At 41.6% G+C, this 22,797-nt stretch overlaps 3 protein-coding genes across 3 annotated transcripts; 2 read left to right on the forward strand and 1 right to left on the reverse strand.

The window, feature by feature from the left end:
* The first annotated feature begins 13,506 nt into the window (after window positions 1–13,506).
* Window positions 13,507–14,937, forward strand: LOC110881603. Its single transcript, XM_022129816.1, has one exon. It carries the CDS (start codon window positions 13,507–13,509, stop codon window positions 14,935–14,937), a length of 1,431 nt encoding a protein of 476 aa, XP_021985508.1.
* Window positions 14,938–15,038: 101 nt separating this feature from the next.
* LOC110881604 lies at window positions 15,039–16,553 on the forward strand. Its single transcript, XM_022129817.1, has one exon. It carries the CDS (start codon window positions 15,039–15,041, stop codon window positions 16,551–16,553), a length of 1,515 nt encoding a protein of 504 aa, XP_021985509.1.
* Window positions 16,554–17,895: 1,342 nt separating this feature from the next.
* On the reverse strand, window positions 17,896–22,447 carry LOC118482783. The gene is made up of 2 exons (XM_035978449.1): window positions 18,505–22,447; window positions 17,896–18,436 (listed from the first exon to the last, which is right to left on the reverse strand). Exons 1-2 carry the CDS (start codon window positions 19,931–19,933, stop codon window positions 17,943–17,945), a joined length of 1,923 nt encoding a protein of 640 aa, XP_035834342.1. The 5' UTR covers window positions 19,934–22,447; the 3' UTR covers window positions 17,896–17,942.
* Between the last annotated feature and the right edge of the window lie 350 nt (window positions 22,448–22,797).

The raw sequence follows: 22,797 nt of genomic DNA on the forward strand, positions 1-22,797 counted from the left end.
ATTGAGGCTGCCAGAACCATGCTTGCAGATTCAGGTTTGCCATTAACTTTTTCGGCAGAGGCAGTAAACACTGCTTGCTATGTCCAAAACAGAGTTTTAATCAACTCCAGACACAAAAAGACTGCTTATGAAATTCTGTATAAAATAAAGCCATTAATCTCATATTTCAAAGTTTTTGGTTGCCCATGCTTCATTTTGAACTTAAAAGATTCTATCTCAAAGTTTGCAGCCAAAATCGATATGGGATATCACCTGGGATACTCATCCACTGCTAAGGCCTACAAAGTGTTTAATACACAGACCAAAGCAGTGGAAGAGACCTTGAATGTAAAGTTCAATGAACTTTCATCACTGAAAATCCCTGCAAATCCTGCAGAATTGTTTGATCTTGAAAAATTCACTTTTGAAAATACTGCTGTCAAGACTAACACTGCAGGTCCATCAGAGGATTCATCACCAGACTATGGATATGAAATCATCATTCCTCAAAAGTCTGCTTCAAGAGGGGGAGCATCAGTTGTTCAAAACAGTTGTCAAAGCTCAACCACTGCTACCTCAACAGTTGTTGACCAAAGTAGCCCCTTAACCACTGCTTCCACCTCATCAAACACTGCTGACATAAGTCCTCAAACAGTGGATCAAAGTCAGCAGGTGTTCACACCTTTACCTCCAATGCCTCCACCTTTTGAAGCCACTGCTGGGTCATCAAAGTCACCAGCAGTGGTTAGCTCAGATAATACACATCTGCAGCCTTCACCACAAAATGCCATCTTTCCCTACCAAGGAGAGCTAATCTTCTTGAAATCTCATCCACCAGATCAAATCATTGGCAACATCAATGAAGGGGTGCTCACAAGAAAGCAGTCCCAAAACATTTGTCTTTTTGCTGACTTTCTATCACTCCATCAGCCAGTCAAGTACCAAGAGGCAGTGGAAGACAACAGCTGGGTAGAGGCCATGCAAGAAGAGCTCCAACAGTTCAGAAGACAACAAGTATGGGAGCTTGTACCACTGCCAAAGAATGTAAGTCCTATTGGCACAAAGTGGGTCTTCAAAAACAAAACTGATGAAAGGGGCATTGTTGTCAAGAATAAAGCCAGGCTTGTAGTTCAAGGCTACAGACAAGAAGAGGGAATTGATTATGATGAAACTTTTGCTCCTGTTGCAAGACTTGAAGCAATCAGACTCTTTCTGGCCTTTGCTGTCAACCACAATATCAAGGTGTACCAAATGGATATAAGATGTGCATTCCTCTATGGTAAGATTCAAGAAGAGGTATATGTCTGTCAACCTCCAGGTTTTGAGGATCCATTTTATCCAGATCATGTCTACAAGCTAGACAAAGCTTTGTATGGCTTGAAACAAGCACCCAGAGCCTAGTATGAAACTCTTTCTACCTTTTACTTTCCATTGGTTTCACCAGAGGCAGGATTGATAAAACACTGTTTTTAAAATGGAGAGGAAAGGATTTGATGATTGTCCAGATTTATGTGGATGACATCATTTTTGGAAGCACATGTAATAAAATGTGTGAAGAGTTCAGACAACTCATGACAGCTGAGTTTGAAATGAGTGCAATGGGTGAACTCCAGTGCTTTCTTGGTCTCCAAGTAAAGCAGCTGCAAAATGGCACTTTCATCCATCAAGGCAAATATGCAAAAGAACTTTTAAAGAAATTTGATATGGATGATGGTAAGCCATGTAGTACACCCATTGCAACCAACAAATTGGTCATGTTTGAAGAAAAGGATGATTTGGTTGATCAGACCTTGTATAGAAGCATGATTGGGTCTTTATTGTACCTAACTGCATCTAGACCAGATATCATGTTTGCAACATGTGTCTGTGCAAGATCCCAATCATCCCCTAGAAAGTCAAACCTTATTGCTGTAAAAAGGATATTCAGATACCTCAAAGGTGCTCCCACACTAGGTATCTGGTATCCAGCTGATGGTAAAATTGAGCTTTCAGGTTTCTCAGATAGTGACTTTGCTGGATGTGATAAAACAAGGAAGTCCACTGCAAGAGGGTGCCAATTCCTAGGCAATTGCTTAGTGTCTTGGCAAAGCAAAAAGCAAGCAGCTGTTTCCACATCCACTGCTGAGGCAGAATACATAGCTGCTGCAAGCTGTACAGCCCAACTGCTCTGGCTTCAAAATCAGTTACTGGATTTTGGTATCACTGCCTTGAAGATACCACTCATGTTGGACAGCCAGGCAGCAGAAAATATCATCAAAAATCCAGTTTCCCATTCAACCACCAAACATATCGACATCAGACATCACTTTGTGAGGGATTGCTATGAAAAAGGTTGGATTTCTCTGCATCATGTTCCAACTAAGGATCAGCTGGCAGATGTGCTAACCAAAGCATTAGACACATCTACCTTTGAAAGCTTGATCTCTAGGATTGGTATGCTCAACATGGAATAACAGGCAAAATCCTGTTTTTCTATGAATAAAAGCATTAAAATGTTTTCAGAAAATCAAAAATCCATCCTTAAAAATAGCTAAAAATGAATTTTTCATTAAAATCCTAAAAGTCTGCCATAACCACTGATGGGTTCAAAAGTTTGTGCTGCTACAAAATTCTGTCCTCTGCTGAAAGTCATCCCCTGTTCTCATTTTCTTTGGTTAACCACTGATGGTCAAAATCAGTGGTGCATCCACTGCTAGGCCATCTACTGATGGTAAAAAGCATCCACTGTCATCCATTATCACTACAACTACTGTCTTCACCAGTTGTTTTCACAACCTGTACTGTTTAAAAGTACTGTCCTTCACCTCACCAGGGGATGGCATGCGGGCAGTACTTAGGGGTCAGACCTTTTGTAACTGCTGCCACGTCAGCATTCACTCTTCTTTTATAAAACCCCCTTTTCAACACCCAAACAAGGTTTCACTGTCGAGAATTGAATTCTCAAAAATTCTCTTCTTAAAGCAGTTTCCATCACATTTCGTCAAATTCCTTCACAATTTCATCTTCGATTCTCATCTTCAAAATGACAAAATCGAAATCATCCGCAAAAGCTTCTAAAGGGGCCTCTCAAAAGGCTACCTCCACCGAAATCCCACACAAACCATCTCATAATCTACTGGGTCTTCTCACAAAACCCGGTACCATCGACACATTTGATTCCATCCTCGATCTGGGCCTCTCAACGCCTCAAAGTACAAAACTTTGTTAACCGCTGATGCACCGATTTACCTGCAAACTCAGAGAGAGTTTTGGAAAAATTGCATCCTTGAAAAACAAGGAAAAGATGTCATAGCCATTAACTCTACTCTGCAGAAGAAAGCAGTCCGAATAACACCGCAATCAATATCTGAAGTCTTTCAACTCGATGATCTGCAAGGTAAAGACTCTTTCCCTAAAAACGAGTTAAAAATTGACTTCATTGAGAGAGGGTATGCAGACACAATGAAGAGGGACACCTTACAAAAAGGTTTCTTCCCTTCTGCAACCAGATTTTTATTTCATACCCTTCTCATGTGTGTTTCAAACAAAACCACTTCCTTTAATGAAATACCAATGAAAATTCAAAACTTGGGGTATGCTATTTTACAAGGAGAAAATCTTAACTACTCCAAGGCAATTTTCAATGATTTGGTTAAAAATGTTGAAACTAAATCATTCTTACTGTTCCCAAGATTTTTAAGTTATTATTTTGAGAAAAAGTTCAGTAAGGATGATATTGCGGTATTAAACCAAGGTGAATCTTTTCAAATAAACAGCTTAACTGCTGAAACATTTTCAAGAATGTTAGCACCTTGTAAAACACAAGCAGAGGTGCCTGACCAGACTTTAGCAGCAAACACTGCTCCTCAGGTATCTGCTGCTGAGCCCACTGCTCAAGGTGATCAAGGCAGTCAAACAACTGTCTTGAAACCCACACCTAAAATCACCAAAAAACCACAGAAAAAGAAAAATCAAAAACCCCCCAAACCCATCAAAAAGGCAACTCTGGAGGATGAGATACCAGAGCAACTGCCTGTGATTGCACAAAAATCACAACAAACCACTGCTGCTACTTCCTCACAGCAGTTGGTAGAAATATCTCAACCTATACCTGAAACTCCTCCTGTCTCTTCACAAAAAGAACAGGTTGTACACACAGGGTCACCACATCATGAGGCTCTGGAAGCACTCGTTTCCATCCTCCACAGCCCAATACCCGGGGCAATTCCGCTTTCTAAACCTACCTTCACATCCCCAATTCCACCAAACACCAAACTGCTGTTGGATGCAATTGATTTGAACCTAGCACAAACCAGTCCTTCTCAATCACCCGTTCATGAGAAAATACCTCAACAAGAGACTGGGCTTGATGTATCAATCTTTGCTAACCCACCAACACAACCTGAGGAGGTTACACCCCTTGAGTTACACGTAACTCTTGGTGGTATTCCAAGTGAAGCAGCCACTACAAGTGTTGAACCTACAGGTTTACACTTGGACAGTGGTTACATCAATAAGACTTCCTTGGAGGCAATTCCTTCTATAACACCTCTGTTATCTGCCAGTGAGTTTGTACTAACCACTGGTAACATCAAAAGATTATCAAGTGTTGAAGGAAGAAGACCCCAGTACCAAGAAAAAGGGGCATCAGTTGTTGATGTTTGGAGTACACTCCCTACTTCAACTTCTGATAAAACCACTGCTAGTGGGAAATCAGATGATCCCATTAAATTGGGTGATGGTTTAAAGTACCAAGAATTGACGGAACGTGTTGAAAAATTGGATACATCTGTTGCAGAAATTAAAGAAATGCTGCAACAGTTGTTAACAATTCAAAAGGTACCATCCACTGCTGTTCCATCTCAAACACCTGCTCCACCACCAGCAGACGTTACAAATGAGCTCTGGAACCTCTTTCAACCTTTTCTCCATCAACAATTTCAGTTGGCCGAGCACCAACATGCCAAACATGTTCAAGAGCTCAAAAAGGCAATGGAGTCTAGGTTCAGGGATACAAACGATGACATCAAGGCTCTTAAGGCCCATTTGCTAAAAACCACTGGCACTGCTCCTCCGACTGTACTTTATATTGATGACATCCTTGCAGATAATGCCAAAAAGGGGGAGAAAATCAAGGAGTGGACAAAGAAAGGGATTGAAAATGGGCTATATCTTGATACAGTAACAGGTGCAATGCTCAGAGAAATTCCCTTGCCAGATGGTAGTAAGAGGGTTGATGTTACCCAGAATGCACTTGATGATGCTATCATAAGTGTAAAAAGGGATAAAGCGGCAAAGGCCTTGTCAAGGTGGAATGAGGAGAAGAAAGCTTTCATGAAGCTGAATGCGCAGGGTTGTTCTGGTGAAAAGGATGATCAAAATCCGATTCCAAAAGGAAAACTTACTAGAAAAGTAAGGATACCCAAATCCACACCATCCAGCCATCCAAAGCACACTCCAAAACCACTGTCCAAAAGCCACCAACATCAAACCACCATCCAAGCAGTTGCTGAAACATCTGCTCCCACTCAAACACACACCACTTCAACACACACCACTACCACTGCTTTACCACCACCATCAATTCCTGCCATAAAGCAGAAGACAACAGATGTCAAAACATCTGTTGTAATGACAACAGTGGTTGAAACACCAGTTGTTTCAACAGCTGTTAGTCAGTCACAAACCACTGCCATCCAAATCACTCCCACTGATCCACCCAAAACATCATCTGCCCTCCCTAAAATAAAAAGGAGAAAGGTTGTCATATCAGATGATGATTCTCCATCACCACCACCAAAAGCTTCAAAATCCCAAACACTTGTCACAGTTTCAAAACCCATTCCTCTCTCTTCAGCTCAACTGTACAAACCCTTACCTCCTGCAGGTGTTCAATTTCCTCTTGAACTTGTGACAGTCAGAAATGAAATTAAGTCTTTCTACTATGAGGATGACCCTGCCAAAAGGAGCTTGCCATCGATTGAAGGATATCCCAGGCCAACTAATATTGAAGAATACTTGAAAATCAAGGCCAAGCAAGCAGAGGATATCTCAATCAAAAACAAACAAGGGAAATCTGATAGAGAGTATCAACAAAACTATCAGTTTCTACTTACACAGGTCAAAGCTTTGGAACAATTTGCAAAAAATGTATGTCAGCAAATCTCTGAAAGGGCAGACGAGTCCTTGAGAAAAGACTACATTGAAAATATAATGACCTACAAGACATACAAGGGGGAGAAACACATATTCAGAAACTGGACCATTCCTGAGCTTGAAGAGGAAGTAGCCAGGATTCATGAAATGATCAAGAATAAGGTCGAGCAGACTCCCCCAGAAAAATTCAAAAAGGTTGAAGCTGATAAAGCTTTAGAGCTGAAGAGAATGAAAGATGAGCTGATAATTGCTGATTATGGGTCAAAGAACTCTGTGTCTAAGTGGGGAGAAGCGAGGGTCAGGGCCACCTACAAAAGGTTGGAAGAGCTAAGGAAGAAAGATCCAACAGCTCCACAAAAGCCTGATTACTCCAAAGCAGAGGTTTCGAAAGGATCATCAAAGCCACATCCCAAAAGAACCACTGCTCCTGCTGGTACTGCCATCTACAAAAGAAGAAGACAAAGCCAGTTAGGTTCTGAAACAGTTCAATAGATTCTTACTGGAAATGCCATTGTGAAAAGGGGCCTGTTGTTAATGTTGAAAGAAGAATCTGAACTGGAAAAATCTGCACATACTGCTCAGCCAGTTATGAATAGGCCAGCCTCACCAAACTCTTCAACAAATAAAAATCTCCCAAGAAACCCATCTCGCCTAAAAATACAAGAGTGGAAAACTGATAAACAGAACCACGTATTGACTATGGTCAGGGCAGATGGCGAAGTGAAGAAATTTACAAGGGAACAAGCTCTTGGCCTGAGACTTGAAGATTTGCAGGATCTCCTTGAACTTCCACTTAGCAGGGATGAAGATGATACAGATGCCTTAACCTTTGAACTACAATTCAAAGGGCAAATAAGGGAACTGTTGTTGAGGCAATAAAAATCTACAATAATGGAGAGTTTTGGCATTATCTGTTCCAGAGGGAGATTGTTGGGATTCAACCCTACCAAAGGAACAGATAATAAAAGCCAAAACTAGATCACAGCAGTAGATTCAGAATAAGCAGATGTTTGGTTGCAAGTCTCTCCCCTTGAAAGTGGTTTCAACATCTGCTGACCTCCTATCTGCTGATCATGCAATCTGCTGACCTACAACTGCTGACCAAGACAAAGTCTGATAGAAGAACTAAAGCTCTGCTGCTCAATCTACTGCCTTGGTTCAAGCACTGCTGATCATGACAAGTACTGCTGGGTTCACAGCAGTGGAAGGATGCAGCAGCAGTTTATATTTGGTTTATGCATTGTAATGTAATATCAGTAGTTAGCATAGCAGTGTTTGTATAGATCAGAGGTTAGAGTTTGTTAGGAGGTTAGATGTCACTTTCATGGTGACGTCAGCTTTGATGCTCAGTAGTTTGCAAGTGCCTATAAATAGAACAGTACTCTGTACTGTTCTGTTTAGCTCATTCACCATCTTCTTTCTGCACGAACAAACACTGAGCTCAGGCTGAGGGTTAGTTTGCATATCATACACACATTGTAATCAGAGTTTAAAAATAAATTTAATCATTTGATTCAGTGTTAGAAAATGTATGATTGATAGCATTTCTTCTGTTTAATTGTGAAAAGTTTGGTTCCATTAAATTCCGCTGCACTACTCTTTCATTTGTTCATCTAAATTCAAACACAAATCACAATCAATCCAAACTCAGATCCTAACACCTTGATCTCAGCTCAAACACACCACACTACCACCACCATTTTCAAGCTCTAAACTCATCATCCAAGATTACTAGAAGGTGTATGGAGGCCATCTAAGAAGGTGTAAGGTGCTAGAAGTTGAAGGACCTCACTTTGGAGCTTTTCACCACTTGATTTCTTCTATATTCGTCTCCATCATTCTTGTGCCACTTCCCTAGCCATTAGAGCTAGTAGTAAGCTTCTTGATCACTATATTAGTTCATGTTTATGTTATGTACAAATCTCACCATTTAAACAACTAAACTTTTAAAGTTAAAAATGAGAAGAAAACAAGTGATTACATGAATTTTTAGTGTATGTAATGAAGTTGTTGATGTTATATCTTGTGTTTATGTTTAGATCAAGTATCTTAAGCTTGTTAGAAGCTTAGATCTAACAAGTTTAAGCATGGATCTTAAAAGATCCATGGTTAAACTTGAAGATGAACATATGAAGCATTATGTGAACATGAAAAATGAATTTTTATGCATAAATTGTATGTAACTAATTTTTGAAACTAAAATCTGTGAAAAGTTTGTTAAAAGTTTAACATAAAGCTTGTTTATGAAGGATCTAAAGATGTTAAGCATGGATCTTGAAGGATCCATGATAAATCATGATGTTAAACAAAGTGATCTTTCTAATAAACATAAAAGTGGTTTTAGAAACATGATTTACAAACTTTGAAACCATTAAACTCATGGATGAGTTGGTTAGTAAAATAAAGTCTCATAAAAGTTTGTTTAAAATACTAAAGAACACTTATTTTTGGAAAGATCATAATATGTTAAGTGTAGATCTAAAAGACTACACATTTTTAACAAAAATCAAGTTCACCATAATGTTTCATATGAACAAATTAGTGTATGTTGTTGATGATTATTGTTGAAAATTGTTTTGGTGTTGAAAAGAAAATAAACACATGTTTTGAAAACATGGGAAACCTCCATTTTTAGGGGAAACTATGTCAAAATTTTTAGAAAATTTTGACACTTAGAAAATATAAGTTGTGGTGAAACTTATTCCCCCAAAATTCACCTAAAAATATTTACCAAGGTTTCCCTAATTTTTGGGTAAAATTCCAAGTTAAGAAATGACGATTTCTTCAAGTTAAAATTGATATTAAGTATATATATTTTTATGGAAAATATATATATTTAGTGATCACCAAATTTTGTGCTAAGTGTATATTATGTGTATTATATGTAGTAGTGTATTAGGAACTTGAAAATACATTAAGTACTCCCAAGGAGTATGAATACAACTTATTTGAAAGGTCTACATAAACGAATATATATTTGAAAGGTAAAATATATATTTACAAATAAACAATACCTATTCAAAGTGTAAAGACATGACAAACGGGCAAGACCCGACAAACAAGGGCACGACTCTCACTAAGAATGAACGTACAAAGAACATATGCATAAACAAAAGATGGTGACTTGTACTTGTGTGATACAAGTCTAGTGACTAACATTAATAGAACACGTATAGGTCATGTCGCTACAAAACCAACCGGTGAAGTTTACGACGCAGGATACGCAAATTTGTGAGTTCATGTCCCCACTTTTAAACTTTTACTTGTTTTCTAAACTTGGGGAAAATACATATGCTATGATATGTTGAATACAAAAACTAAGGAATGATACTTTAGATCATGTCATGAATAGGGTGCCATAAGCACCATTAATCAATTACATACCTAGACCGCAGAACAAAAGGTTAGATCTAATGGGTTTCAGGCAACCACACTCTTGGTCACACTTTTACCAAGAAGTGCTTTTGTGTCTCTAGTCGTGAATCGACAAGTAAAAATGCCTATGGTTTGGATGCTTCCAATGTCGTGTCACATGTTAATGGCCTTGCAAACCATTAGCGATCTCGATTTCCTTACATTTACAGAAGTACTTATTTCAGTACACTTACATACCATGTTTTTTTACAACAAATGCTTAAATGTTTACACAAAACTGCATGAATTCACACCAACATTATGTTGACGATTTTCCAAAACTCACATGTATTTCAGGTAACTAATGTGGATGTACGCGTGGTCTCACTCTTGCTCCTGGATGTTGTTTATGTTTTTAGCTATGTTGTGTCAAGACTTCTATGCCTATTTTGTGGGATTTGGTTGTTATATCCCATCCCGTGTGGTGATATAAGGATCAAAACCTTGATGTTGGTCTTTGAAATAAGTTGTAAAACTTTTTAGACAATCTTTTATCTTGTGATGTAAACACTAAACTTATGTTATGTTTTGAATATGTAATGTCAATGGCATCTTGGAGTTACTTTATGATCATGTAGTATGTTTACCATTCATATGCAATGAGAACCTTTCAGGATCACACCTCGTGCTTCCGCCTTAGAAAGGGGTGTGACATAGCTGCTGCTGGTAAAGAAGCGGAGTGGCTCAGAAATTTGATCTATGAGATTCCATTATGGTCGAAACCGATATCACCAATCTCTATCAGGTGCGATAGTGCAGCTACGTTGGCTAAGGCATATAGTCAAGTGTACAATGGGAAGTCTAGATACTTAGGTGTTAGACATAGTATGTTAGATCTGAATAGAGTGATATCCGTTGAGTTTGTTAGATCTGAGCTTAATTTAGCTGATCATCTAACCAAAGGGTTAGGAAGAGATCTCGTGAAGAAATCAGCTAAAGGAATGGGTTTAAAGTCCATTTAAATATCTTATCTCAAGACACCCAATTCCCATCTAATACAACGTTAGATGCAGAAATCAATGCGAAAAGATTGTCATAAAGATATTGAAACACATTAGCAAATCATCCCAAGGTATGTGTTCAGACTGCAAGATAAAGAAGGCTGAAGTTGAACTTCTTAATAGTTCATTGATAAATTTGCAGTGCAGGTGCAAGAGTAATGAACTAACTATAAGAATATGAAGTTTAGCCGCTTCAAGAAGCTTTGGACTTGAGCTTTGAAATATTCTTTAAAGGATTAGGACACAGGCTAGTAAAACATTGTGTCAAGTGGAATTTGGATTTGTAAACGTTTGTGTATATTACCTACATGTATTTAAATGGATAACATGGGTTCAATCCATAAAGACACCCTGTTATTCTAATATTTGTAACGTGTAATATACTAAGTGAAAATTCAATCCTCAGGACATTTTCATTATGCATGCGTTTGAGTTTCTGTGAGGACGGTTAGTTAATCATGGATACCACTAAAATGGGGGAGGAATGTTGGTAATTTTAGTGTTATCAACGGATTTTAGGGTATTGGATTAACTCGTTGATCGAGGAAATAATGTTAGAGACTAAACGAGTTAGGTGACGCGGGACTGCAGACTCGTTCAATTCTAATATTATTTGAGTTTGTTATGTAATTAATTTACATGGTCCCTGTAGTTAACAATTGGATTGTTATATTAATAATTATTCGGCTTAATTATTTTGGAAACAAAAGTTAATATATGAAGTAAATTTAAAACGTAAAAGTCAATTGGCCATATATAAGTTTTGTTTTTGGTCTGTTTTAATTGGGCCATTATGGAATTATAAATCCATGCACACTATTTTAATAATTGGCCACATATATGAAGTTCAGTTTTTGTTTTTTTTTTTTTTGGGGGGGGGGGGTGGGGGGAGAGGGGGGCTGATATTCTCGATCAACATCATCAAAAAGGAATAACTACTTTAGTTTTCTTGGATGGGAACAAGCAATGCACAAAAAAAAATCGTACAGTTACAAGAGTTCAATCACAGTTTCATCAAATCCAATTCCAATAAGAGTGATCTCTGTCTAATTCGATAAATCATTGCGTGTAACCCGCAAATAGGTTTATCTGATGCTTCTCATACGATTCATAGATTAATCTAGGTTTTAATCATAACTTTGCAATTTCAATCCGGTTTCTAGGTTTGTTAATTTCTTTGAAATCACCTGTTCTAGACCAGATATACAATAGAATTTAGAGAGAGAAAGTTGAAATCACTTGTTCTAGACTAGTTATACAACAGTATTTAGAGAGAGAAAGGATTCAACTTATTCATGTCTTCAATTGGAGAATAAGAGTTATTGTAGTTATTTATCTACAGTTGACCTGTAAAAATGAACAAATACAAAAGTAGTCCCTCAGCGTTGTGTAACCGATATGCCTCATTTCTTTCTCTACACTCAGGAGTGCAAAACACAGAAAGTATCTCTTCACGATCACGAGTAACTTCTTGAGCCATGGGTTTGTTAAACATAAATGCTGAATTTTGTGTGGATGAGCAAACTGCAGAGGATGTGCTGCCTTGAGTAAATTGTTTGTCAGCATTGTCATATGATTTGATGAGTGAGATCAGCTCATCTGACTTCATTTTGTAACAGTGGCAGTCGGTTGTCACTATTATCTGATGAACATTGCGAAACCAACTACAGTTCGCCTGATCTGGAATCCCTTTTATAGCATCCAGAAGCTTTCTGTTGCTCATGCGAGTAGACACCACCATTTCTGCCTTCTCCATTTCAGAAAGCAGTTCAACAAACCGGCCAATCACTGCATCTATACATTCACCAGGAAAGTATCTAAATCCTTGGAATTCCTGCTCAAGCACCTCTCTCTTAGAAGACATTTTGAGAAGTGGTCCCCAAAAATGTGTTTTTTTTTAACAATTTCCTCAGCACAAGCTCAAAGCGAGAACCCGTGTACTTGCCAACTCAAATCCTTTGCACACGAATGAACCCGCTGTCTGAATCGCGCCTCAAAACCTGTCAAACCGAATTCACCACCAAACAAACAAACCCCCCTTTTTTTATTAATTTTTTTTTAAATTTTTAATTAATATATAAGAAAAGTATTTATTATTATTATTATTATTAAAAAACAATAATTAGGTAATAATTACTAAATGATTATTAATATTATTAAAACCTAATGATAAAGTAGTGATGATTTAATGATTATTATTAATATTATTATTATTATTATTAAAATCAAACAAAAGAAAAACACAGATCATCTTCTTCTATCAAGACCAACACCGAAACCATAATTATAATTCCCGACGGCCAAGGTGATTATCTGATGACCGGCGCCGGTGCTCGGAGATCGGTGACGGGTCGCTAATGAAACAGCGTTGGTTTTAGACGGTGATGAATAGAGATGATGATCCGAAAACAAGCAACTTGAAACCGAGTATGGTAGCCGGAGTTGGTTGATGATAGAGTGTATGGTACGCGAACGATGATGTGGTGAAGGTGTGCGGTTCTGATGTGGTGAAGATGTGTGGTTCCGATGTGCGGGGTCGGAGTGCGAGATAGGAGTTGTTTGGGAGAATCGGTGAAGAGAACGATGATGATGAAGCTTGTTGTCAACTGGAGATGATGATCGATGATAACCAGCAGAGGTTGGAGGAGAACACGTGATGAACGGTGACTGGTATTGAACAGTGATGATGATGAAGAGTGATGAAGTAGCAAGTTGATCGGAGGTATGGTGAGAACACGTGATGAACGGTGATGGATGACCGGAGATTATGGTAGAGAGACAATGGTTGCGACACGGGAACTTCGGACTCGGAACCGTGGTTGCGAGTCAAATGTTGATGACTCGAGACCGGCTGATGATAAGTCGAGACCACTCGGAGAAGATAACTCGAGACCGTGACTCAAAACCACTCCCAGCTAAGCTCAAGATGCCTCCCACGTTGAAATTTTACGATGGTACGTCTGACTCGGACGACCACATGTTCGCGTTTGCCGGAGCGGCTAAGGTCGAGCAGTGGCCAATGCCGGCTTGGTGTCTTATGTTCGCTCAAACTCTCACCGGATCGGCGAGAGTTTGGTTCGATGGGTTGCCAGAGGGGTCGATCGACCACTTTGAGGATTTCCGACGTATATTCTTGCAAAACTTTTGTCAGCAGCGTCGTTGCAAAAAAGATATTACCGAGGTACACCATATAAAGCGCCGCGATGGAGAATCTGTGGAAGATTTCATAGACCGTTTCAACCGAGAAAGCATGCAGATAAGCGGGGCGGTTGATCAGCTCCGAGTATCAGGATTCTGCCACGGGGTACGGAACAATCAGTTGGTGGAAAAACTTCACGAAGATCTCCCAAAAACCATGGAGACACTCATGGAAATGGCTCGAGCTTTTGTTCGAGGGAAGAGTGCTTGCGGCCAACCGAGCGAAACAACTGCCAGGAATACCAAAGCACGAACCACATCATGGAGACGGAACGCATCACCGCCAAAAGATAGGAACAATAACTGGAACAGAAACCGTGGCCCATATCAAAAGTCCGATCGAAGCAGTTTTCGGACAGGAAACGTACGATTCAACAGTTTTTCCGAGTTAACAAAGTCGCCGAGCGAAATCCTCAGCACGGAAACTACTCGTTTCCCTACGCCATCGGAGCAACGACCCACCTCGGATAAGCACTCCAAGAAATATTGTGAATATCACCGAGACAAGGGCCATACAACTGACGAATGTTGGGCCCTAAAGCAAGAAATCGAAAAAGCCGTTCGATCCGGTAAACTCTCACATCTTGTAAAGGATGTAAAAGATGGAAAGAAGCCAGCAACAGCAGCCGATAATCCGAACACCGAGCCCGGAATCAATATGATCCGGTCAGCCGAGCCAAGAGGGGTAAAGCGGTCGAACCTCCATATGGCGGCATGGATGCACCAACCAACGTACTTCCCTCCGGTCGATCCTGATGACGCTCGGGACGGACCGATCACAATCTCGGCTGTTGTCGCCGGACACCTGGTCCGACGAATTTATGTGGATGGAGGAAGCGCCTTTGAGATCATGTATATCCAATGTTTCCAGCAGCTAAATCCCCAAACAAGAAGAAAGTTGATCGAAGTATCTACCCCTTTGATAAGTTTCTCAGGAGAAGTAGTCCGTCCGATAGGACAGATTACTCTCCCGACCACATTCAAAGACGGTAACAAGAGTAGAACAGTACCGCTAACTTTCCTAGTTGTTCGAACTCATTCTTCACACAACATAATACATGGGCGACCAGGATTGCGAGCTCTCGGAGCAATCAGCTCGACAATACACGGAGCTATTAAATTCCCTACCGAGGCCGGAGTTGCCACTATCTGCTCAGAGTCGAATTCGTTTGTCGCCGAAGTGAGACACGCAGCAGAAACGAGCTCCTAAAAGTCCGAAGTACCTACGGAACTCTGGGCAACCAATCCGGATTTTCCCGAACAACAAGTAGCTGTTGGTGCCCAGCTCCCAAAACGAACGAAGAAGCTTTTATGGGAGTTGCTAAGCAACTCGATAGATGTCTTTGCGTGGAAGCACTCCGATATGCAGGGAGTCCCCAGATCTATGGCACAACATCACCTAAACGTAAAAGAGTCAATCAAACCAATAGCACAAAGGAAAAGGCACAACATCACCGATCACTCCCGTTCATGGATGTGCTCAGAAAAAGCTTTAGATCGGAATTCAGATGGACGGAAGAGGTCGCACGAGCCTTTGAAGAGCTTAAAACTTGTTTGGGCACCTTGCCAACCCTCACCGTACCAGAAGAAGATGAGGTATTAACGGTATACTTAGCCGCATCATTCGGAGCTATCAGTGCGGTGTTAGTTGCACACCGTACTGGGAAGCAAATTCCCATTTATTACGTAAGCCGAACGTTAAAAGATTACGAAACAAGATATTCAAACTTGGAAAAATTAGCCCTGGCTTTAGTCCATGCTTCAAGAAGACTTCGCCAATACTTTCAGGCTCATCCAATTGAGGTGCGAACAGACCAAAGAATCCAACACGTTCTCCGACGACCCGAGGTTTCGGGTCGAATGGCCAAATGGGCAATTGAATTAGGCGCATTCAACATCACCTTCCGAACCAAAGGTCCATTGAAAGGACATGTCATAGCAGATTTCCTAGTTGAGATACCGGAAGATAGCAGAACGGAAGAAGTCGAAAAAGCTCCAGAAAAACTGTGGTCCTTGTATACCGATGGAGCTTCTAGTGCTGAAGGAGCAGGAGCGGGCCTAATTCTCACCGATCCGGACGGAACGGATATGACGTATGCGCTCCGACTAGAATTCAAGAGTTCAAATAACGAAGCCGAATACGAGGCCCTCCTGGCTGGCCTGCGCCTAGCACTGAAAGTCGGAGCAAAAAATGTCATAGCCCACGTAGATTCGTTACTCGTGGCAAATCAAGTGAACGGTGAATACGAGGCGAGGGAAGCAAACATGGTTGAATATCTTGAACAGATGAAGCAAGCTATGGCGTCATTCGAAGCATGTAAGGTCGAACATATTCCTCGCAGCAAGAACAAGAAGGCCGACGCTTTGAGCAAGTTGGCGTCGGTATCGTTCAGTCACCTGGCAAAAGAAGTAAGAGTGGAAGTCTTAACCACGCCTTCGATCTCTGCTCCTCACGTTATGCAAGTAGAAGCTCCGGCACAAACATGGATGACGCCCCTAATTAACTACTTGGTACATGATGTTTTGCCAATCGACAAGGCCGAGGCAAGAAAAATACAGATTAATTCTCTCCAGTACCAGATGCAGGAGGGAGGCTTATACCGAAAGACTTTTCTCGGACCACTGTTAAAGTGCCTAGACCCGGAGCAAGCTAGTTACATCATTAGGGAAATACACTACGGCATCTGTGGTATCCACGCCGGACCTAAAATGATTGTTACGGAAGTCAAGAACGCAGGATATTACTGGCCGGGGATGCATGAAAGCGCCGTAAAAGAGCTCCAACAGTGTGATGAATGCCAAAGGCACGCGCCAATCAGCCTCTGAGCCAAGAATGAAATGATACCCGTAACCGCAGCATGGCCCTTCCAAAAGTGGGGCGTCGACATCATCGGACCTTTTCCAAGATCAAGCGGAAGCGCTCAATATCTGCTAGTCGCAGTAGATTATTTCACCAAATGGGTGGAAGCCCGACCATTTACAGTCATCTCTGGCTACAACGTGACACGTTTCTTCTGGGAACAAATTGTATGCCGATTCGGTCTTCCGCTCTACATTATAAGCGACAACGCGAAGCAGTTCGCAGAAAACCCATTTAAGCGCTGGTGCGAAAACCTGAAAATTAACCAAGTTTTTTCCTCGGTAGCCCACCCTCAGGGCAATGGGCAGGTCGAACAAATCAATCGGCGAATCGTTGACGGGATAAAGAGGAGACTCAGTTATGAGGGAAAAGGCTGGGCGGACGAGTTGCCAAACGTCTTATGGGCGCACCGGACATTGCACAAAACAAGCAACGGGGAAACGCCATTTAGTCTCACCTACGGCACCGAAGCAGTAATTCCCGCTGGGATCGGACTTCCAAACCAGAGGTGCAAAGATTGGAAGGAAAATGAACATGAACTCCGATCCAACCTGGATTTGTTGGAAGAGCGCGGAACATCGCGGCTATCAAAGAAGCCCGATACAAAAAGAAGATTGAGAAGTATTATAATGCCCGGGCAAAATTCTACAAGTTCAAGGTCGGAGACTATGTATTCTGGAGCAATGATGCGAGCCGCGTCGAGGCTCCGGGCAAGCTAACCCCCAAGTGGGAGGGACCGTACCGAGTCAAAGAGGCTAGCGATAAGGGCTCGTATGTGTTGGAAAAGCTTGACGGAACTCCAGTACCCCGGACGTGGAACGGGGTGCACTTAAAAAAGTGTTTTATGTGAACAGCCTGCTACGGCTAAAAAAGATCGCTAATTTATGTTTATTATTTCCAAGTTTCCGTATGTAATTCGGGAGGGTAGTGCCCCGATAACTTTCTATTTCCTTTGTAACCGGGATGTTTTTTCCCCGGATCAATGTAAAATAAAGCGATCTATATTCTTACAAGTGTAAAAAAATTGCATATGCATAAGTTCGAACAAATTCCTAAATGTGCACAAGCGGGCCTTGACCCATGCCTCGCGCCGATCGAGAAGGCTTAAATAGTTCCAAAAAACATAAAAATCTATTAAGCAGGCGAAGCACCTCCAGTCGGTGCGACCGCCAAATTACGAAACGACTTCTTAAGCGAACAGCAAAAGTTTGGGCGCAAACCGAATGCTAAGTAGCTAAGATAAAATATTTAACTTAACAAGAAACCAAAAAATCATGCATAATGCGCCACAAAAAATTGTTTCAAGCCAACATACTGTCAGAACATATTATACGACAGCAAACAAAAAAAACACATCAAATTTGAACTACATCATCATTATCTCCAACAATGGGAAGTTGGCTTCTTTGTTGAATGACCGATAAAGGTTCATTTATCAAATCTGCCACCTTGTCAAGAACGGAAATCTGAAGCTCATCGAAAGCCTTCACTGCAGCGTCCAAAGCACCCTGAGCTCCGGCGTCATAGCCCGGAACCTCTTCCACAGAACCAACCGAGTCATGCGCAGCCTTAAAACCTTGTTTTATTCCTTCATTTGCTCCTACCGCGTTAACGCTGTTGACTAGATCAGCAACAACCTTCTCCAGCTCAGGGCTTTGATGCACCAGTTTGACAACCCACGCGACCCCATCTGTTAAGAACCATTGCTTGGTGAGTTTAAGCTCCGACAGCTGAGCATATGATTCAATCATATCCCGCTCACACCGAACCAACATCCCTTTTGCCTCGTCGATCGTTGCTTTATGTGACTCAATCTCCCTGTCGCGAGCTCTCTCTAATTCGTCTTTAACTACAGAGAAACAAGATTCAATGAGTCGGAAAGAAAAGCAGTAACAAATAAATGGATTATGAACGTACCATCAACTAGACGGTGATAATCAGCCAGAAGTTGATCATGAGACGTCTGCATCTCCTTCAGCTCGGCCGCATGTTTTTTCTCTACACCAGATAACTTCTTTTCCAAGCCGGCAAATTTTGACTTAAAAGTTTCCAAATCTTGAAGGGCTTTATCTCGAGCCTCATAAGCGGCCGCAACCGAGGCCTGGGACGACTTGTTAACTTCCTTAGCTTCCAAGTTTTGCTCTTTTAAACGATCAATTTGAGACCGAAGGGAGCTAAGTTCTTGCTTTGTTTTCGAGCGAACATTATCTTCCTTTTCCAAATTGGCAATCTCGCGTCGGAGTTTGTTACAAGTCGATTCAGACTCAATCCAACGTTTATATGACTCTACCACCAACGAGTTAGACTGGGCTTGGTTTACCATAAGGGCATTTCCAAGCTCCGGACCACTCATCTTCTGATAATGAGAGTGCTCAGCCGGAGTCCCAAAATGGAATAACGCCATTTTCGCTGACAAAGCATCCACTATCCGGTCCTTGTTCGTCAACGACCACTCCGGGACATACTTCTCCAATGCCCGAGTTGAATCCATATCCTCAATGCCGCCCAAACCTAACTCACGTGATAAGAAAACAGCTTCAGTGTTAAACCATAAAGGGGACGAAGAGGCACTGTCCCCACCATCAACAGGCTTGGGACTCGGCCTTGACACATTAGAAGCAACCCCCGTGGTGAACTTACCCGAAGGAGAAGGCTCGATCTTCTTAGGATCGGAGGTACGAACATCAGCAACAACCTTGATGACTCCAACTCCGAAAGACAAGGGGCTCGACGGAATGTTTTTTGGATGGTCCCTAGGGGTACGACCCTCATGAAGATGAGCATTTAAGTTTTCTAACACGCCTCCAGCAGCAGAGAATCCAGTAACTTGATCATCATCGTCATCCAGAGTAATAGTCTTAAAATCGGTCTTCGTCTTCTTTTGTCTAGGTTTCGGACCAGACTTAGACGGAGCCTTTTTTCTCTTCAAACTAGTCTGAGGCTGCTCATCTTCATTCTCCTCCTCCTCATCACCACCCTCCTTTAAATTTTCAGCACGTTCTCCTTCGTCTCCCACAGATAGGTGGACACCCTCATCTTCGATCACAAACTTGGAGCCGGATCCTTTCGATCCGATCGAACCAGTACCCTTACCCTTACCACTACTGGTCGCCGTCACAATTTGAGCCGGAGCAACATTTGCTGTTTGTGCCGAAGGATTTGGGCCTGAAACCCCTTGACCGGCTAAACTTCCTTGATCATTCGGAACTTCTGGTTCTCGGATCTGATAAAGATTCTCCTGCACCACGTTTAAATACGGAGGGTCACCCTTCGATGTCCTCGTGGCCCGCATCTCAAGCTCCTTGGAGTCGAAGGACTTCAATCTTAAAGCTTCCCTCAAACCCATAATTGCAAAAAAGTAAGCAAGTAGTATCCAAAGTCCGGTATAACAAAAGAAAAAATAAAAGCAAAAGTAAAATAATTATGCAAGTGATACGACGAGCATCATATCAAAAGTAAAAGGGCATGACTAACCCTCTCCGTTCCACCTAAGGGTAGGATACCACGCCAGCTCGGACCAAATCGTGCTGATCTGTCCCATAACAAGAATGTGTTCCGATAACTTTGAATGCGACCTGCTTCCTTAATCAAATTTGCGTATAAGTCCCTATTAAATTCAAAGTCCTCAGGAAGAGAAGACAGTAGCTTCATCTTCTTGGTTCTCCAGACCATAAACTCCGGAACGCACCGGTCATCAACATAGAAAAATCGTTCTTTCCAGTCCTTTATGCTAGTGGTAATCCATGTATAGCAGCAGGAATTATTATCTCTGACCTCAAAGGTGTACCAGTTGCCGGACCGATTCAATTTGTAAAAAGCCCGGAACACATCCAAGTCCGGGTCGGACCCCAAACCACGACAAGCCAGCTCAAAATGACACACCTTGGCAAAGCCGAAGGGGTTCATTTGAGAAATGTGAACCTCGTGGAACGTAAGAACTCCGATCAAGAACTTCGTCAGAGAGAAACGATAGTTACAATAATCGAATAAACGGGTGTAAACCCCTATTTTTCCCAGAGGAAACGGATAAATAGGCGTATCCTTTTCGGGGAGAACAGGGTGCAGAGATGCAGGGATTGCATATCTTTCAACATACCAAGCTAAACCGTTTTTATTCAAAACGTTAAAGCAACCGGACAGGTTGTTTTTCGTCGCCATATGAGGAAGAAACTAACCTGTTTTGCAGATCGCCTGTTTTCAGAGAAGAAGGAATGAAGAAGATGAAAAGTGAAAAGTGGAAAGTGAAAAGGTAAAATCGAAAGATGGTTTATCCCCTTTTTTTATAGGGATATGGGAACCGACTTAAAGATAGCCAATCAGACGATGACACGTCATGACAGCTGATGTACACCAATCGTCACATCAGGCGGGAAACATAAAGTGACTGACGGTCACCCAGCTAAGGTCACCGTTTAAAAATTCAAAATTTAAACAATTATCTAGACCACAAAAATCGCACCGTCATAGTTCGAAACTGTTATCTAAGAAACATTACGAACTAGGGGGACTTGATGAGGATACGTCCCTGACCGGACCGAACCGTCGCCATAATTAGAACCGAGCATAATGCACTAAGGTCGGGCCGGACCTTGCACCATAAGACGGATCGGACAGATGCTATGGTGCGACATAACTAACTGGGTCCCACCTCCATAACCGCCATGATAACGACTGGTCCGACTCTAACTAACTCGCCACATCAGCACACCCAAAAGCTATAAATACCATACTTAGACCTCCAAAACGGGTAATCGCTACTTCTCTCTCTCTAAACTCTCCTCTCTCTCTCCCTGACCTATTTTCTCCCCTCAAATACTTATTCTCACGCCCGAGCTTGGTCACAGAGAGGCCCCCCTCCTTGTTGACGAGGCTAACGGTGTGTTGTCTCTTTGTGATCTTGCAGGTCTGTTGCTTGATCATCTGAAGCTCTACTCTGACCAGGTCGTATCAACCGGTTCTTGAGTCTTCAATGATAGAGTGTATGGTACGCGAACGATGATGTGGTGAAGGTGTGCGGTTCTGATGTGGTGAAGATGTGTGGTTCCGATGTGCGGGGTCGAAATGCGAGATAGGAGTTGTTTCGGAGAATCGGTGAAGAGAACGATGATGATGAAGCTTGTTGTCAACTGGAGATGATGATCGATGATAACCAGCAGAGGTTGGAGGAGAACACGTGATGAACGGTGACTGGTATTGAACAGTGATGATGATGAAGAGTGATGAAGTTGCAAGTTGATCGGAGGTATGGTGAGAACACGTGATGAACGGTGATGGATGACCGGAGATTATGGTAGAGAGACAATGGTTGCGACACGGGAACTTCGGACTCGGAACCGTGGTTGCGAGTCAAATGTTGATGACTCGAGACCGGCTGATGATAAGTCGAGACCACTCGGAGAAGATAACTCGAGACCGTGACTCAAAAACGGTAGAGGATAGAGTCGAGACCAGTTGCAACTCAGAAAATGTATGGAGGTTGCGAGTCGGAATGGCGCGAGTCGAGACTTCGAAGCTTTTGTATAATCCGAAGAATATGGAGTTGCAGGTGGCGATTAAAGGTTACGACTCGAGAACTCGGTTGCGACTCGAGACTATGAAGATGAAGTGAGTCGAAACCTTGTGAAGTCGAGACGGAAACCGTGATGAATCGAGACCTTGATTGCGACTTCGGAACGATGGACTCGAGATGAACGGTGGAATGTGATTGCGACTCGTCACAGTAGAGATGAACGGTGGTTGGATGATTGCAAAGGTGATTTGATGATTGACTCGAGACTGTTTAAAATTGAATTTGAAAGTAAACAGATTTTCAAAGATTTTGTCAAATTAACAAATTCCGGAAAATTTGTAAAGATTTTTAAAATCAAGATATTTCCAAAATTTTAAAGATTACATTTAATCCTTTTAACAGCTCTTTTCAAAATCAAAACACCAAAATGTAGTGATTTTTGATAAAATTTCGATGAACACTACGAAGAACGCGAAGAATACGAAGAACACCAAACAAAAATTAACGAAAATCTTGAATCTTTGATATCAAACCGAGCCTAGAAATAGGTTCTAAAAGCTCTGATACCACTTGTAAGTCCCGTGAAACCGGATCTTTCAATGATATCAAACAATCACCAAGTTTGTGCGGAATCCAAACTTGGTGAGATTCAAGAAAAACACGAAAATATGAAATATCAAGAACACCAAAATCACCTTTAA

The sequence above is a fragment of the Helianthus annuus genome, chromosome 10 (genome assembly GCF_002127325.2).
Source record: "Helianthus annuus cultivar XRQ/B chromosome 10, HanXRQr2.0-SUNRISE, whole genome shotgun sequence".
Classification (NCBI taxonomy): Eukaryota; Viridiplantae; Streptophyta; class Magnoliopsida; order Asterales; family Asteraceae; genus Helianthus; species Helianthus annuus.